Source organism: Ictalurus punctatus, chromosome 1, assembly GCF_001660625.3.
Source record: "Ictalurus punctatus breed USDA103 chromosome 1, Coco_2.0, whole genome shotgun sequence".
NCBI lineage: Eukaryota > Metazoa > Chordata > Actinopteri > Siluriformes > Ictaluridae > Ictalurus > Ictalurus punctatus.
In genome coordinates, this window is record NC_030416.2 from 37616952 (window position 1) to 37635572 (window position 18621).

The window sequence follows — 18621 nt, forward strand, 5'->3', positions numbered from 1 at the left end:
TCTACCTCAAAACACGCACACGCACACACACACACAACACCCACGGTCCCTGAAACAACACAGAACAAAAAAACCTCAGGTATAAGCTTGACTGTGTTACATTAGTTCATTCCACTGACGTCTCACTCCTCAGCAATGCCATGACCTTTTATCCTCTGTTGCGAACTGTGGTTCTTTGTTTATTTGACCAGTGTGTTTCAGATATACACCACCATGCTCACATACAAAACAACCCAATAAAATAACACCAACAAGTAACCTATCGCACACAGCAATACTCACATAGACCATGCATCAATAGTACACCACTGATAAACCCAACAAGAGATCTCCCAAAACATGTCATTGATCAAATTCCTGACAGGCAGAAATAAAAAAGTACTACAGCATCTGACCACACTAAACGCAGATATATGCTTACTCGAAGAAACACAAGTTACAAATTACACACCCCACAATTCAACCACATTTTCGCTGCTCACTGCTTTACCAAACAAAGAGGTGTAGCAATTTTAACAAACAAAAAAACTCTCATTCACACACAGTGCCACTATCCCCGACCCTGAAGGCAGATACATCATAAACATCTCTATCAACAACAGCCTGATAACAATAGCAAACATATATGGACCAAATACAGACAACCCCTTGATCTTCTGCCCTCTTCACACATCTCACAAACGTCCCGGATTCCCCATCATAATCGATGGCGACTTTAACCCAGTCATCAACCCAGAATTATATAAAACCACTAGTACACATAAAACACAGAACTGTTAGTACACACTACACAGAACTGGCAGAGCACACAAACAATAAGGCAATACATGTCTGTCTCTGGACTTGGCGATTGTTTGCGACTACAACACCCAAACACCAAGGAACACACATATTACTCCTCAGCTCACCACACACACACACACACACACACACACACACACACACACACACACTCGGATTGAATTCTTTCTCACCAGCAATACCATATTATATATCAGTCTATTACAATTCACTCTATTACAATCGTTCTGGACACAGAAGACATCAATAACTTTCTAAAAAATATCAAACTACCAAAATGAACTGAAGAACAAGAGATTTCCTTCGATAAACTGATAGAACCAGATGAGATCTATAACACCCTTAACAGCATGCCTAATAATAAAGCACCAGGGGGAACACTTTAGAATACAGATCCGTCATTAATGATTAATCACACAGGAAGAAATGAATAATGCAATATTAACATTCTAGTAACTGCTATTAACTAGAAACTCTGATTCACAAATATGTAAACAAGAGCACACAGAGGAATGCGGTAGTTCAGCATTTGCTAATCAATAACTACTTTCTTTCATGCCTTCTGGAGAACTACTAAGAAAATATATACAGAATTAATGAGAAGCCGCTACTGTTACTGTACATAATCAGTAGGTAATAGCAGACTTATGATTTGGTTAAGCTGTTTGTGAGGGTTCGAGGCAGTCAAGGCACAAGGGACACAGTTTCCCGAAAATGAGTTTAATGAATCAGAATATATATTAACAAATAAATCTATCCATCCATCCTCTATACCGCTTATCCTTTTCAGGGTCACGGGGAACCTGGAGCCTATCCCAGGGAGAATCGGGCACGGGGGGGGGACAAAACATTTCAAAGTATGACATTAAAGACAAGGCCAGCTGAATAATTGAAATAAAGATAGAAATAAATATATAATATAATAGAAAGAAAGAAAGATGTAATTATGAATAAGGAAGTAAAGAAAACGAGCACAAAACATCCCACTTTCCCCCACAGTCAACCTGCCTCTTGGTATTGGCAAGCAGAACTAAAAATAGCAGTGAATGCTAATTTAAATCTAAAAAAAATGTATAACAACAAAATACATATATTAGTATACAAATATGCCTAAGGATTTTGGGAACTAAAAACCTAAAGAAAAATACATACAGTACTGTGCAAAAGTTTTAGGCACCTATTTTTTTTTTAGTACAAACTTTGTTACAGATTTTTATTTGATGACTTCGACATATCGAGTCAGTACAAACACATTTTAGATTCCCAAACATTAGTTTTCCAGCACAAAATTAATGTTACAGAAAAATGTTCATCAGTAAAGAAAGCGGCATTCTGCAAGATGCTCAATAAAATTACAGCTCATTTCCTTATAAAACTGCACTAACTCTACCTGAGACTACTATTTTTATTTTTATTTTTGTCACACTAAATATTGACTTTGTGTCATTTACTACTGTTTACTGCTCTTTACTGTATTTCAGTATTTTGAAGGCATCTACAGCATTTCTTTGCATATGCCTAAAACTTTTGCACAGTACTGTATGTACAGTATGTAAGTATTAAAAATGATTTTTTAAAAATTAATTAAAGTTAAATTTCATTAAACTTGAATTTAAATTTTAAAAATATTTTTTTAAAGTATTTTTTTAAAAATAAAAAAAAAAACACCTAATTTTTACATTAGTTTTTTTTTTTTCACATAAACATCACAGGCGTATGTCGTATCAGCAAGTTTTTTGTTTGTTTGTTTTTTACAGTTTTGTTGCCTGACTCAGGAATGGGAATTTGGCTGGCTGCTCGGTTCACAGGACACACATAATATTAAGTAGTTTTGATAAGTGGTTGTTCATGCTCGACTGTTGAGTTTGTGTCCTCTTTATTTTAACGTGGCTTTGTTAAAAATATTATTATCAGAATAATGTTCTGATCTCTATTCAAGTCACGTACAGATCCAGTATATATTCAGGTAAGGTACTAATTTCTTCCTCTTCTTCCACCTGAAGGTTTCTTCTTCCAGCCGGTGTTCATGCACTGTAAAAGAATTCAATAAAACAAAGTCTGAGTCACAATAAAGTTTACATTTTCCACTAGTTTGTAGACATTTGTATTTTTGGGTGTTACAAAGCCTATCTAAATAAGATATTTTACTTAAAGTTTAAAGTTTCTTGTTGCCGCGGTCTCTGTACATCACCCTATCTAGTTCCTATCAAACCCTGGTAGAGTGGAGTTAGTAACAGTTAGTACTGCACATGAAGTGCAAATCTTTTTTAGCCCTCATTTGAGCAGGCTAAACCGACCCGTCTGCTAGCTGCACTGACTCATCACCTAGTTCCACAATATTAAGACTGTGTCTGTTCTCCGAGCTAAACAGAAACGCAGATAGATAAATACATCACACTCGTCTAAATGGCAGAGGCGGAGGTCTCACAGTTATTTATAATGATAATCTAGTCGTCACACCTGGACATGAATTCGAAGCGTTTGAAGTTCTTTATACTAAAATAACACATTGTGGCAACAAAAATAAACCAAAATAAACATTTGAGAAGCGTTATGTTTGGAGAAAGGAAAACACTGCATTCCAGCATAAGAACTTTATCCCATCTGTGAAACATGGTGGTGGTAGTGTCATGGTTTGGGTCTGTTTTGCTGCATCTGGACCAGGACGACTTGCAGACATTGATGGCTGAATTCTGAACGATACCAGCGATTTCTAAAGGAAAATATCAGGACATCCGTCCATGAACAGAATCTGAAGAGAAAGTGGGTCATGCAGCAAGACAACGATCCTGACGTGCCACGTCAAGAACTGGCCGACCGATGAGATTCGCGTTTTTGTTCACATGCACGGAGCCACCGAAGTTACATAAAAGTACGACTTGATGGCGCTCAAGTACAAAAATGTCTTACAGACGAAGGCGAAGCCGAAAAAGAAGAAGAATCCCACCATTTTACTGAGAGTACGTACATGACCCGAAATAAAATTCTCACTGCTAATAAATCCTTCTGTGTATAAGTATTCTTCACCTCTTATTCAAATATCTAAGAGCCCCATTATTGAGTAGTCGTATTATCATATTGACCACAAAAAAGACTATTCATAGTCACCAGTTCATCAATTTGCACGAAAATAATTTTTTTGTTTACAACAATAGTTGCCTTATACCCACCCCCTCCCTCCTCCAAAAACTAGATTAAAAAATAAAATTATCTTGGTCTTCCTGTAAGTATGTGAATGCTATTGCTGTGACTTTGATATAATTAAAATCATTACTTATTTAAAAAGAGTATACTGTTTAAAATGGGAACTTTAAGTATTTGTTGCAGCGTAAATCAGCAAATATCTTACATTTCCCAAAAGTGCTTTACAGAGTTCACAAAAAGTGTGTGAACGGCTTAAAGACGTAAATACCGGCTCTCTTCTTCTCAGTGATGAGCAGGTGTCAGAAACAGAAAGTTGTACAGCGCCACCTTGTGTAACGGCGTATTACTGCTTTTCAATAAGCTCCATCTACTGTCAGGGAGTGAATTTGCACTTTTATTCAGCGCATCGCACGCGTTTAACGCCTGGGTGTGAACACAAAAAAACCTGTGGCGAAAATAGTCCTGGTGTGAACAGGACCTTATTCATCACACAGCCTCGCTATGAGCCATGGGACAAACATCATTCTATCTAGTCTATCTCACATCTAGTGATGTGAGAAAATTGTCCTTCAGAGAAAATGAGTAATAAATAGAGATACACAGAAAAAAAGTATTTTCTGTTGACTCACCAGGTCTACTGTCTGTTTCTACACTGAATGGGTTACTCATCAACAGAGTGCTCTTTCTCTTCTTCATCAGGATGTTCTCTCTTTTGCTTCTTGGAACTTTTCATGAATGAACTTCTTTCCTGTTTTTCATTTTCTCTATCTGCAGAATTAAGATGTCTCAGGTCATGTTGTGCAAGATTTTTTTCTTTCTCTTCCAAATGAATCTCCTTTCCCTCCAGGCGCTGTTCTCTCTCATCCACACGACTCTCTCTTCTATCTATACGCATTTCCCTCTTTTCCAGTTGAACCTCTCTTCCATCCAGACACTTTCCTCTCTCTTGCAAACTATTCTCTCTCCCCAACAGATGCTTTAAACGTTCATCTAAAGAAACTTCTTTTTCTTCCAGATGTTTTGTTCTCTCTTGCAAACTATTCTCTCTCCCCAACAGATGCTTTAAGCTTCCTTCTAAAGAAATGTCTTTTTCTTCCAGATGTTTTGTTCTCTCTTGCAAGCGAGTCTCTCTTCCCTCTAGATATTTTGATCTTTTCCCCAAATTAATCTCTCTTACAAACAGTTGTTTTTCTTTCTCTTCAAATTGAACTTCTTTTCCATCCAGATGCTTTTCTTTCTCTTGCAAATGAATCCCTCTTTGCTGTAGATGCTTTTCTTTTTCTGCTAAATTCATTTCTTTTCCATCCAGATGCTTTTCTTTTTCTTCAAACTGAACTTCTTTTCCATCCAGATGCTTTCCTTTCTCTTGCAAAGTAATTTCTTTTTGTTGTAGATGCTTTTCTTTTTCTGCTAAATTCGTTTCTTTTTCATTCAGATGCTTTTCTCTCTCTTCCAGATGAATTTCTCTTCTATTCTGATGGGTTTCTCTCTTTTCTACAGCAATCTCTCTTGCTTCCAGATTCTTTTCTTTCTTTTCATAACTAACTTTCATATGCAGATGTTTTTCTTTCTTTTCCTTCTTATTTTTCTTGATTTTGCACGTTTGCTTTGTTGTATCCTCTATGGTCTGTGAGGGATTGTTCCCAGTAGCTGTGCCCATTTCTAAAAACAAAATAGACTTGATATAAGAGAACCAAAGATCAATAAAAATAATAACTCAATACGAGTATTCCATTGTGCTTTAAAATAAAAAAAATATATGTATATTTGATTTACCTTTTACTGGGCAATAATCATATGTTTCTGGTGTGTCAGGAGAACTTAGACCTAGATATAGTAAAACAGAGACGGTATCATATAAAATACATATAAAACAGAATATTCTGCATTCATTATAAGGAAACTTGTTTAACTCTCTGAGCAGCACAATGGCCACCAGCATTAAACCCAACACAGGAATAATTGTGGGACTCACATTTACTAATCAGTCTTCATGCTGATGTACTGTGCAAATGTAGAATATGGCCTGATAGACCACTGCTGCGTGCACTGTTGCTCACCAGGCCCTTCTCCTTGTCCTGCCTTAGTCTTTGGCCCTGCTCCTTACTTGGTTTTAGGTACTGCTCATTGCCTTTGCCTCAATATTAAGCACTGCTTTTTATTCTGTCTTAGCTTTGGGTCCTGCTCCTTCCCCTTCCTGAGTTTAGCCCTGATCGGGTCCTGCTCAATGCCTGTCTCTCTGTAAGACTCAGTTCTTTACTATATCTCACTCTCAGGTCCTGATCCTAATCTGTCTTTGCTAATACTGTTATAAAGTCCAACATCATTCAGAGTGTGAAAATGTTTTCACGTACATGCAGTCCAGTCCAAATGTCTAAGACCACACTGGAAATCTGGGATTTTTTTTCCATCAGAAGTGAACAGGTTTTTTTATTATTTATTTATTTATTTATTTATTTAAAACAATGAAAGGAAATATTCAAAGTCTGGAATTTTTAATATTCAACATTCTGCATTAGTTTTAGGTTACTATTTAAATTTAAGCAAATTTGTGATACAATGTTAGCTATTGTGATACTGACTGTGTGGTTAGATTTCCTTATAATCTTGTTCCTACTACTAATAGAGCAGTGGCAGTGTTGGCTCGGTGGTTGAAGGTTCTGGGTTACTGATCAGAAGTTCAGGAGTTCAAGCCCCTGCACTGCAAGCTACCACTGTTGGACCCTTGAGCAAGGCCCTTAACCCTCAAATGCTCAGATGTATAAAATATAGAAATGTAAGTCGCTCTGGATAAGAACATCAGCCAAATGACGTAAATGTAAATGTAAATGTAGTTTATCCGGTTTCCTGATCACCTGGCTTACCTGTGAGTTTGCTCAGTGTTTGTCTCGTTTCCATTGAATTGCTCTATTTACATTTGTCTCAACCTCCATTGTATAACACAATGGACAGTGAGGGGAAAGAAGTATTTGATCCCCTGCTGATTTTGTACGTTTGCCCACTGACAAAGAAATGATCATTCTATAATTTTAATGGTAGATTTATTTGAACAGTGAGAGACAGAATAACAACAAGAAAATCCAGAAAAACGCATGTCAAAAATGTTATAAATTGATTTGCATTTTAATGAGTAAGTATTTGACCCCTCTCAATCAGAAAGATTTCTGGCTCCCAGGTGTCTCTTATACAGGTAACGAGCTGAGATTAGGAGCACACTCTTAAAGGGAGTTCTCCTAATCTCAGTTTGTTACCTGTATAAAAGACACCTGTCCACAGAAGCAATCAATCAATCAGATCCCAAACTCTTCACCATGGCCAAGACCAAAGAGCTCTCCAAGGATGTCAGGGACAAGATTGTAGACCTATACAAGTCTGGAATGGGCTACAAGACCATTGCCAAGCAGCTTGTTGAGAAGGTGACAACAGTTGGTGCGATTATTCGCAAATGGAAGAAACACAAAAGAACTGTCAATCTCCCTCGGCCTGGGGCTCCATGCAAGATCTCACCTCGTGGAGTTGCAGTGATCATGAGAACAGTGAGGAATCAGCCCAGAACTACACGGGAGGATCTTGTCAATGATCTCAAGGCAGCTGGGACCATAGTCACCAAGAAAACAATTGGTAACACACTACGCCGTGAAGGACTGAAATCCTGCAGGGCCCGCAAGTCCCCCTGCTCAAGAACGCACATATACATGCCCGTCTGAAGTTCGCCAATGAACATCTGAATGATTCAGAGGACAACTGGGTGAAAGTGTTGAGGTCAGATGAGACGAAAATGGAGCTCTTTGGCATCAACTCAACTCGCCGTGTTTGGAGGAGGAGGAATGCTGCCTATGACCCCTGGAACACCATCCTCACCGTCAAACATGGAGGTGGAAACATTATGCTTTGGGGGTGTTTTTCTGCTAAGGGGGCAGGACAACTTCACCGCATCAAAGGGACGATGGACAGGGCCATGTACCGTCAAATCTTGGGTGAGAACCTCCTTCCCTCAGCCAGGGCATTGAAAATGGGTCGTGGATGGGTATTCCAGCGTGACGATGACCCAAAACACACGGCCAAGGCAACAAAGGAGTGGCTCAAGAAGAAGCACATTAAGGTCCTGGAGTGGTCTAGCCAGTCTCCAGACCTAAATCCCATAGAAAATCTGTGGAGGGAGCTGAAGGTTCGAGTTGCCAAACGTCAGCCTCGAAACCTTAATGACTTGGAGAAGATCTGCAAAGAGGAGTGGGACAAAATCCCTCCTGAGATGTGTGCAAACCTGGTGGCCAACTACAAGAAACGTCTGACCTCTGTGATTGCCAACAAGGGTTTTGCCACCAAGTACTAAGTCATGTTTTGCAGAGGGGTCAAATACTTATTTCCCTCATTAAAATGCAAATCAATTTATAACATTTTTGACATACGTTTTTCTGTTGTTTTTTTTTTTGTTGTTATTCTGTCTCTCACTGTTCAAATAAATCTACCATTAAAGTTATAGACTGATCATTTCTTTGTCAGTGGGCAAACGTACAAAATCAGCAGGGGATCAAATACTTTTTCTCCTCACTGTACATAATTTAATGTTAAAGAGTTTAATTGTAAAATGTTTATTTAAAAAAGAAAGAAAACAATATTGAATGGGTATCAATATCCGAAAAGAAAAGAAAAGTCATGTCGTGTTGTTTCTATTTATAATCAATGAGCGCCGTGTTAACTTCAGAAACTCAACGAAAATCAAATATATACAGATATGAGCAACAACAAGGGTTCACAGAAACTTACTTACAGAAATCTGATGAGTCATCAGCCATTTCTTAATGAAAACACAGTCTTCAGGTGTATTACACCTCACACTGCTGAGAGCTGCTCGTGTACGTTTCCTCCCCTCAGTTTCATTTTCTCCAAAATGTGTTTAAATGCAGAGGGCGAGGTTTCAGAAGACAAAGCGAATGTAAAACCATGAGGTGTAACCCTGTGAAATCATGGACTCATTACAGTAATTAAACACATTGTTCACTGTTATGGTATGTTTCACTTAATTAATGATACTTTTTACGTATAATTATATCATACTACTCTACTGTAGTAAATATTTATAAAGAGTACTTTAATATAATTTATTTCTATAATATAAACTTTATATAATTAATGTATTCACTGCATTTATTCACATATGTATTCATTATTTATTCACATATGACAGTAGAAGTCATATTTAATTTAATCAATATTCAAAAACAATAATAATAAAAGACAGTATGTGCACGTTTGTATTTTTTTCTCCTAAAAGGTTTCTATTTGTTTTTTACTTGAATTTTGTTGGTTGCTGTTTCACTTTAAAGGTGGAAAAAGATCTGACATGATTTATCTTACATTTTTTTACATCAGATAAACCTGCACTTTTAACAGGGGTGTGTAAACTTTTTATATCCACTTGACCGTTTTTAAGTGAGCTGGGGTTCACTTCAGCAAATTTATATAGTTTATACTATAATTGTTCACAGATGCATTGTTAGAGAACATTTTTTGGATTAATTGTTGTAACAAACTTTAAACTTTTCACCAGACGCGTTATTTCTTATTACTTTAATTATTTTTTTAATCATTCATTTAACTTTTACTCAACTGAATTATTACTAGAGTAGCCCCTTGTTTGTTTCTTCCTTGTTTACTTAACCTTTGGCCTTGAAGTAACATGATGCGGCCTCAGAAACTGTTCTCTCGATAATAAACTGAACAATAAATCCCAGAACTCAGTAACGCTGCCCACTCTCCAATAGAAATATAACTGTTCCTTCTTCCTACATTTTTCTTTCATAATTTTTTTATATAAAAATGCTGTATATTGTGATTGTCATAGACTATCAGTACTATTTCTACCAGTTTGTAAAAACACAATCGTTCCCTCTGCATTGTGTTACTACAAAGGACACCAGACCACACCTTCCCAAATTACTGGGGATTTATTTATTCTCCTGTAGACAGAATGGAAGTAGTACATGTGCAGTATGGATTCTCTCTCGCACACACATCCTGCTGTGAGAATGAGACTTAGCCCATTTTTACTAATCAATCTAAAAACAAATTATCCTCATTTTGACCCTAATCTTAACTAATCAGAACTGTACACACCCGTTTCTTCAGAAGTTCTAAAAAATCTGCACTGGTGAGAATGTGAATTAGCATCACATTACATTAATAATCAAATATACCACATATCTCCCCAACCTTGTCCTCTAGTTCCTGTTTCATTCTCTCTATCTCTCCATCTTTATTTTCTAGTTCCTCTTTCAGTTGCTCTATCTCTCCATCTTTCTCTTGTAGTTCTTGTTTCATCCTCTCAATCTTTTCCTTTTTCTTTTCCAGTTTCAGTCTTTTACGCTCAATCTCCTCTTCTCGTTGTTCGAGCTCTTGTTTTACTATTTCTAAAATGTTTTCAGTTTCCTCGTGTAGTTTTTCTCTCAAGGTGTCCAGCACGGTGTCCATTTTTCAGTAAGAATCCACACTGAGTGAACGTCCTCCTCTGTAACTATTCAGAAAAATCAGAGTCAGTTAAAAATACACAGTTAGAAGAATTAAAGACTATTTTACATTATGGACGTAATGACTCACCTGAAAAAACACTACACTGAGTTTTAAGAATTAATTTAAATGTTACTGGATGTTCGAAACGGACGTGTCTGCTGAACCTCTTGTTTTGTAGTTCTGGGTTTGTTGACACAGGAAGTTAAAAGCCTTTGTTAAATAAAAAAGAAAAATAAATCACATTTTTAAATAGTCTCTGTTATGCTTTTGGTGAAACTATCAGTATCTGCATTGTCAGTACACTAATAGAAATCTCTCAGAACTACACAGATGTCCACCACAGGTCATAGTGTAACAACCTGGAAGTGAAATGGACATAAGTGGGATTTTATGATATTAATAATCTACACAAAATGTGGAGGCGTGGGGGGAGGGGGGAGTTGCATTGGACATCATTAATTAGTTAAATGATGTCGACCTGCGTGCAATTAAAGTGTCACATGATTTCATTATAAATACACCTGTTCCTGGAAGAACCCAGAGTTTATTACAGAACATTTCTAAACAAACAGCATCATGAAAACAAATTCAGGACAAAGTCTGGACATTGTTTAGTCCCAAACTTTAACCATCCTGTAGAGCAACCAAAAATCAATTAGTGAAACAAAATTATTTTATATATATATATATATATATATATATATATATATATATATATATATATATATATATATATTTACAGTGCTGCTTGAAGGTTTGTGAATATCATCAGATTTTCACACAAGTCCTAAAAGTAGATAAAGACAACCCAATTAATTTTAATTACTGATCAGAAGTTCAGGAGTTCAAGCCCCTGCACTGCAAGCTACCACTGTTGGACCCTTGAGCAAGGCCCTTAACCCTCAAATGCTCAGATGTATAAAATATAGAAATGTAAGTCGCTCTGGATAAGAACATCGGCCAAATGACGTAAATGTAAATGTAAATGTAGTTTATCCGGTTTCCTGATCACCTGGCTTACCTGTGAGTTTGCTCAGTGTTTGTCTCGTTTCCATTGAACTGCTCTACCTGCATTTACATCTGTCTCAACCTCCATTGTGTAACACAATGTACATAATTTTAGTGTTAAAGAGTTTGTAAAATGTTTATTTAAAAAAAAGAAAGAAAACAATATTGAATGGGTATCAATATCCGAAAAGAAAAGAAAAGTCATGTCGTGTTGTTTCTATTTATAATCAATGAGCGCCGTGTTAACTTCAGAAACTCAACAAATCAAATATATACAGATATGAGCAACAACAAGGGTTCACAGAAACTTACTTACAGACATCTGATGAGTCATCAGCCATTTCTTAATGAAAACACAGTCTTCAGGTGTATTACACCTCACACTGCTGAGAGCTGCTCGTGTACGTTTCCTCCCCTCAGTTTCATTTTCTCCAAAATGTGTTTAAATGCAGAGGGCGAGGTTTCAGAAGACAAAGCAAATGTAAAACCATGAGGTGTAACCCTGTGAAATCATGGACTCATTACAGTAATTAAACACATTGTTCACTGCTATGGTATGTTTCACTTAATTAATGATACTTCTTACGTATAATTATATCATACTACTCTACTGTAGTAAATTTTTATAAAGAGTACTTTAGTCTAATTTATTTCTATAATATAAACTTTATATAATTAATGTATTCACTGCATTTATTCACATATTTATTCACATATGACAGTATAAGTCATATTTAATTTAATCAATATTCAAAAACAATAATAATAAAAGACAGTATGTGCAGGTTTGTATTTTTTTCTCCTAAAAGGTTTCTATTTGTTTTTTACTTGAATTTTGTTGGTTGCTGTTTCACTTTAAAGGTGGAAAAAGATCTGACATGATTTATCTTACATTTTTTTACATCAGATAAACCTGCACTTTCAACAGGGGTGTGTAAACTTTTTATATCCACTTGACCGTTTTTAAGTGAGCTGGGGTTCACTTCAGCAAATTTAGATAGTTTATACTATAATTGTTCACAGATGCATTGTTAGAGAACATTTTTTGGATTAGTTGTTGTAACAAACTTTAAACTTTTCACCAGACGCGTTATTTCTTATTACTTTAATTATTTTTTTAATCATTCATTTAACTTTTACTCAACTGAATTATTACTAGAGTAGCCCCTTGTTTGTTTCTTCCTTGTTTACTTAACCTTTGGCCTTGAAGTAACATGATGCGGCCTCAGAAACTGTTCTCTCGATAATAAACTGAACAATAAATCCCAGAACTCAGTAACGCTGCCCACTCTCCAATAGAAATATAACTGTTCCTTCTTCCTACATTTTTCTTTCATAATTTTTTTATATAAAAATGCTGTATATTGTGATTGTGATAGACTATCAGTACTATTTCTACCAGTTTGTAAAAACACAATCGTTCCCTCTGCATTGTGTTACTATAAAGGACACCAGACCACACCTTCCCAAATTACTGGGGAATTATTTATTCTCCTGTAGACAGAATGGAAGTAGTACATGTGCAGTATGGATTCTCTCTCGCACACACATCCTGCTGTGAGAATGAGACTTAGCCCATTTTTACTAATCAATCTAAAAACAAATTATCCTCATTTTGACCCTAATCTTAACTAATCAGAACTGTACACACCCGTTTCTTCAGGAGTTCTTAAAAATCTGCACTGGTGAGAATGTGAATTAGCATCACATTACATTAATAATCAAATATACCACATATCTCCCCAACCTTCTCCTCTAGTTCCTGTTTCATTCTCTCTATCTCTCCATCTTTATTTTCTAGTTCCTCTTTCAGTTGCTCTATCTCTTCATCTTTCTCTTCTATTTCTTCTTGCAGTTGCTCTATCTCTTCATCTTTCTTTTCTATTTCTTCTCGCAGTTCGTTTATTGTTTCATCTTTCTCTTCCAGTTCTTGTCTTTGTTCTTCTAAATCATTATCTCTGTTTTCCAGCTTCTGTCTCTTTCTGTCAATATTTTCCTCTTTATTTTCTAGTTTCTCTTTCAGTTGCTCTATCTCTCCATCTTTCTCTTCTATTTCTTCTCACAGTTGCTCTATCTCTCCTTGTAGTTCTTGTTTCATCCTCTCAATCTTTTCCTTTTTCTTTTCCAGTTTCAGTCTTTTACGCTCAATCTCCTCTTCTCGTTGTTTGAGCTCTTGTTTTACTATTTCTAAAATGTTTTCAGTTTCCTCGTGTAGTTTTTCTCTCAAGGTGTCCAGCACGGTGTCCATTTTTCAGTAAGAATCCACACTGAGTGAACGTCCTCCTCTGTAACTATTCAGAAAAATCAGAGTCAGTTAAAAATACACAGTTAGAAGAATTAAAGACTTTTTTACATTATGGACGTAAGGACTCACCTGAAAAAACACTACACTGAGTTTTAAGAATTAATTTAAATGTTACTGGATGTTCGAAACGGACGTGTCTGCTGAACCTCTTGTTTTGTAGTTCTGGGTTTGTTGACACAGGAAGTTAAAAGCCTTTGTTAAATAAAAAAGAAAAATAAATCACATTTTTAAATAGTCTCTGTTATGCTTTTGGTGAAACTATCAGTATCTGCATTGTCAGTACACTAATAGAAATCTCTCAGAACTACACAGATGTCCACCACAGGTCATAGTGTAACAACCTGGAAGTGAAATGGACATAAGTGGGATTTTATGATATTAATAATCTACACAAAATGTGGAGGCGTGGGGGGAGGGGGGAGTTGCATTGGACATCATTAATTAGTTAAATGATGTCGACCTGCGTGCAATTAAAGTGTCACATGATTTCATTATAAATACACCTGTTCCTGGAAGAACCCAGAGTGTATTACAGAACATTTCTAAACAAACAGCATCATGAAAACAAATTCAGGACAAAGTCTGGACATTGTTTAGTCCCAAACTTTAACCATCCTGTAGAGCAACCAAAAATCAATTAGTAAAACAAAATTATTTAAAATATATATATATATATATTTACAGTGCTGCTTGAAGGTTTGTGAACATCATCAGATTTTCACACAAGTCCTAAAAGTAGATAAAGACAACCCAATTAAACAAATGAGACAAATTGTACTTTTACTTATCGAGGGAAATGATCCTATATTACATCTCTGTGAGTGGAAAGTATGTGAACGTCTAGGATTAGCAGTTCATTTGAAGATGACATTAGAGTCAGGTGTTTTCGAACAATGGGATGATGATCAGGTGTGAGTGAGTGAGTGAGCATCCTGTTTTATTTAAAGAACATGGATCTATCAGAGTCTGATCTTAACAATACATGGTGTGGAAGTACATACAAAGCACGAACTAAGGAGATTTCTGAGGACCTCAGGAAAAGAGTTGCTGGAAAAGGTTACAAAACCGTCTCTAAAGAGTTTGGACTCCACCAATCCACAGTCAGATAGACTGTGTACGAACAGAGGTAATTCAAGGCCATTGTTCCCCTCCCCAGGAGTGGAGACCAACAAAGATCACTCCAAGAGCAAGGCTTGTACTAGTCAACAATGCTGTGCATGGCAGGGCTGCAAGGAGAAAGTCACTGCTCTCCAAAAAGAACATTGCTGCCCTTCTGCAGTTTGCTAAAGATCACGTGAACAGGCCAGAAGACTATTGGGAAAAAAATTTGATGGATGAGACCAAAATAGAACTTTTTGGTTTAAATGAGAAGTGAAGGAAAACACTGCATTCCAGCATAAGAACCTTCTCCCAGCTGTGAAACACGGTGGTGGTGGTGTCATGGTTTGGACCAGTTTTGCTGCATCTGGACCAGGACGACTTTCCATCATTGATGGAACAATGAATTTTGAACGATACCAGCAAACTCTAAAGGAAAATGTCAGGACATCTATCCATGAACTGACTCTGAAGAGAAAGTGATTCATGCAGCAAGACAACGACCCTAAACACACGAGTCGTTCTACTAAAGAATAGTTAAAGAAGAATAAAGTGAATGTTTTGGAACGGCCAAGTCAAAGTCCTGACCTTAATCCAGTAGAAATGTTGTGGAAGAACCTGAAGCGAGCAGTTCATGTGAGGAAACCCACCAACACCCCAGAGTTGAAGCTGTTCTGTACTGAGGAACAGGATAAAACTCCTCCAAGCCGATGTGCAGGACTGATCTAAACAAACTGGTAGTTTGCAGGGATTCATGACATAAATTTAAAGTGTGAATCCATATGCAAGGTGCTAGCTCTTTGTAGGACAGGTTTATCTGCAAGGACTCACTAGAGAACTTGTGAAGCCAGAGTATGAAGTGAAAGCAAAAGTGTTTATGCAAATCACAGGAGCAGAAGTATTTAAATATTCAGCAGCCAAAAAGAACAATCCTGTTGCTGAGATTTATACAAAATTCAGTAAAAATAGATCTGGATAACTGAGTAGATCTATGATCTGTGTGACTGAGTGACTATTTTGTTCATTAACAGTGACAGATGAAGTCATTTGACCAAGAGAAAATTAATACTACCCTGGAATCATGGGCTCATGACAGGCACAGCTAAATCAACATTTCCAGCTCAGTTCTCCATTTTGATGATGCATGATGGACTCTAATCAAATCACATTACAGTAAGGTCATATCGCAAACGTAAGATCCTGAAAAAAAAACATATTTTAAGTTTTAATGCATTTGGTAATATAGTTTATAAACAATATTTCTTTACAACCTCTCATAACAACTTCGCTCAACAGGACTAAACATCTTCAACTGATGATAAATTGGCTGTCCAGGCAAAATGTATCTACATAAGTAAGACAGGGCTGAGAGGCACGACCGTGTGTGTGTGTGTGTGTGTGTGAGAGAGAGAGAGAGAGAGAGAGAGAGAGAGAGAGAGAGAGAGAGAGAGAGAGAGAGAGAGAGAGAAAGAATGAATGAATTCAGTACTCTAAGCACTGCAGTCTGGCCTTTTTAAATTCCTACCTGCATGTCTGCGCATGCTTGGTGTTTAATCATGTATTAACACTTACCTGTTGCTCTCACCAGAGGGCGCTCAGTGCTAAAACTTCAAGCCACTTCATCTCCAGCATGTTTATGGCGTCTCTCTTTATCAAGGAGACATCTGTGGTAATCAAGCTCAGGTCATTTTCACCCTGTTTGTGTGTCTGATTGATTGTGGGTCTGATACAAATTATTTTGTACTTTTTATAAAAATTGCCACAAGCTTCAGACTCTTTATGTTTAGATATTTCCCCTCAGATTTTAACATGATGTCGTTTCTTCAGTGTATTCTTCAGAATATTAACACATACTAGAAAACATGCACACATGGGCCAGTGGTGGTTTGATGTTTAAGGCTCTGGGTTACTGATCAGAAGGTCGGGGGTTCAAGCCCCAGCACTGCCAAGCTGCCACTGTCGGGCCCTTGAGCAAGGCCCTTAACCCTCTCTGCTCTGGGGGCGATGTATCATGTCTGACCCTGTGCTCTGACCCCAACTTCCTGACATGCTGGGGTTTGTGAAGAAAAGAATTTCACTGTGATGTAATATATACGTGACCAATAAAAACTCATTAGTATCATTATATTAGACCGGTTTGAGCATCACACACTGCTGCCTGTTTCCTTTAGAATTGACTGAATCTTTTGATTATTAAATTTTACATATTTTAGCACCACAGCACCTGATAAACACCTGATAAACAATATTCAGAATCGTGTCTTAAGATGACACTTAAGAGTGTCACCTCATGCCTTTTCTATAGTCCATGTGTGAAACTTAAAAAGAGCTCTTCACGTTTATGCACTAACATTTTACATTATTTTAATTATTTAATTATTTTAATTAATGTTTTGCTCTATTTTACACATTTTTATTTAAACATTTTCTCTTTCATGTTTGCATTATTTTATTCTTTTTATTCTCAGTGTTATTATTTATTGTATTTTTATTGTTTGCCTGTTTTACAATTTCATGTTTGACTGCCTTTTTTGTTTCTGTATATTTCACACTGTAAAACACTTTCAGATTTTAAATGTATGACGTTTGCTATACAAATTAGGCTTATTGTTGTTGTTGTTGTTAATAATAATAATAATAATAATAATAATAATAATAATAATAGTTTCACTCATTTTGTTTGTATTTGTGTGTGCATGATGATAAATGCCAAACAGTCATAAATGACCAAGCACTTTCCTGGCACAGCTGATTTACATTTAACCACGCCCACAAAACTCCATAAAAGGCAAATCTGACAAAGAGCTGAAAAAGATCAAATGAAGACTAAACAGTGAAACAGTGCCTCCTAAGTTTGTCCTGCACTAAATCATCCAGTAATGCAGCTCAGTCATTGCAGTGAGGTGCAGAGATCAACAAAACCCAATGTGTGCACTGTTCCTTTTTATAGAAAAGAAAATGTTATATTTGTGAATCACACGTCCATATATGGATATGAAGGAAAAAGTAATAGGGTTTGAGGTTCCTATACTAACTATACTGTATTTTATGTTCATTGGACTGTCCACTTTAGCTATCGTTCATTCATTTATTCATTCATTCATTTTCCTTCCACTTTCCCTGGTGGGGGTCTCGGTTTCCACTTAAACTCACAAACTCATCATGTCCAGGTAATGACAGAAATTAAATATCTGACGATGTCCTGTGTGTGGTCTGGTGTTATAACAGTTTTATATTTACAGTCTAAAGGGCATGATGATAAACTTACACTAAATTAAGACTATTTGCAAATGAACTACATTAAATTGTCTGCTTCAAAATGTGTTTGTGATGGGAGATAAATTCTTGAGATGGGTGGAACGTTTCCCAACTGGAAGGAGAACTACAAAGGTGCTAAGCTCTTTTGAGGTCATCACAGGCTGATGTACATCTCTCCAAGCACAACTGATTTAAGACGTTCATGCAGAAGACAAGAACCTCCCGAAGACTGTGACACTATGTAGTTAGGGGCCACAGTGTAGAGATGAGTAGCTCGACTGGCCAACCATCAGTTTACACTCAGGTGACAACGTGGTGTTTGTTAATAAGAATACAGATGTTTTATTTTCGGTTGACTCGAAGCCGAGACTAATGAGGCGTGGATGAGAGATCTCCCTTAATTCTTTGAGGTCTGGGCTGGACAGCAACAGACTCATTATCACAGGAGGCTGCAATAGCGAGGGCCACCACCCCATACAGCTAGCACTCATATTAAA

The 18621-nt window shown here is 36.7% G+C and overlaps 1 protein-coding gene and 1 long non-coding RNA gene across 4 annotated transcripts; both read right to left on the reverse strand.

The window, feature by feature from the left end:
* Positions 1-2469: 2469 nt before the first annotated feature.
* Positions 2470-8895, reverse strand: LOC128634214 (involucrin). Of its 2 annotated transcripts, none has more exons than XM_053684502.1 (4): positions 8717-8895; positions 5722-5772; positions 4575-5607; positions 2470-2832 (listed from the first exon to the last, which is right to left on the reverse strand). In XM_053684502.1, the coding sequence occupies exons 1-3, from the start codon at positions 8739-8741 to the stop codon at positions 4607-4609; spliced, it is 1077 nt and encodes a 358-aa protein (XP_053540477.1). In that variant the 5' UTR covers positions 8742-8895; the 3' UTR covers positions 2470-2832; positions 4575-4606. The 2 variants fall into 2 exon arrangements, with proteins under 2 accessions (XP_053540477.1, XP_053540483.1); XM_053684508.1 differs by having other exon boundaries at positions 8713-8895.
* A 4031-nt stretch (positions 8896-12926) lies between these two features.
* Positions 12927-15898, reverse strand: LOC128633659 (uncharacterized). 2 transcript variants are annotated; one of them, XR_008397068.1, is made up of 3 exons: positions 15455-15898; positions 13838-13960; positions 12927-13754 (listed from the first exon to the last, which is right to left on the reverse strand). It is a non-coding gene; the product is annotated as an uncharacterized LOC128633659 (long non-coding RNA). The 2 variants fall into 2 exon arrangements; XR_008397066.1 differs by lacking the exon at positions 15455-15898 and having other exon boundaries at positions 13838-15190.
* Positions 15899-18621: the final 2723 nt, after the last annotated feature.

Bases quoted from the DNA above. Each gene is read 5' to 3' on its own strand.
- LOC128634214 (XM_053684502.1), bottom strand. From the start codon at position 8,741: ATGGCTGATGACTCATCAGATTTCT. The intron at 5,773-8,716 runs GTAAGTAAGTTT...TACTATATCTAG, and splicing joins TGATGACTCATCAGATTTCT to GTCTAAGTTCTCCTGACACA. The intron at 5,608-5,721 runs GTAAATCAAATA...TTTTGTTTTTAG, and splicing joins TGATTATTGCCCAGTAAAAG to AAATGGGCACAGCTACTGGG.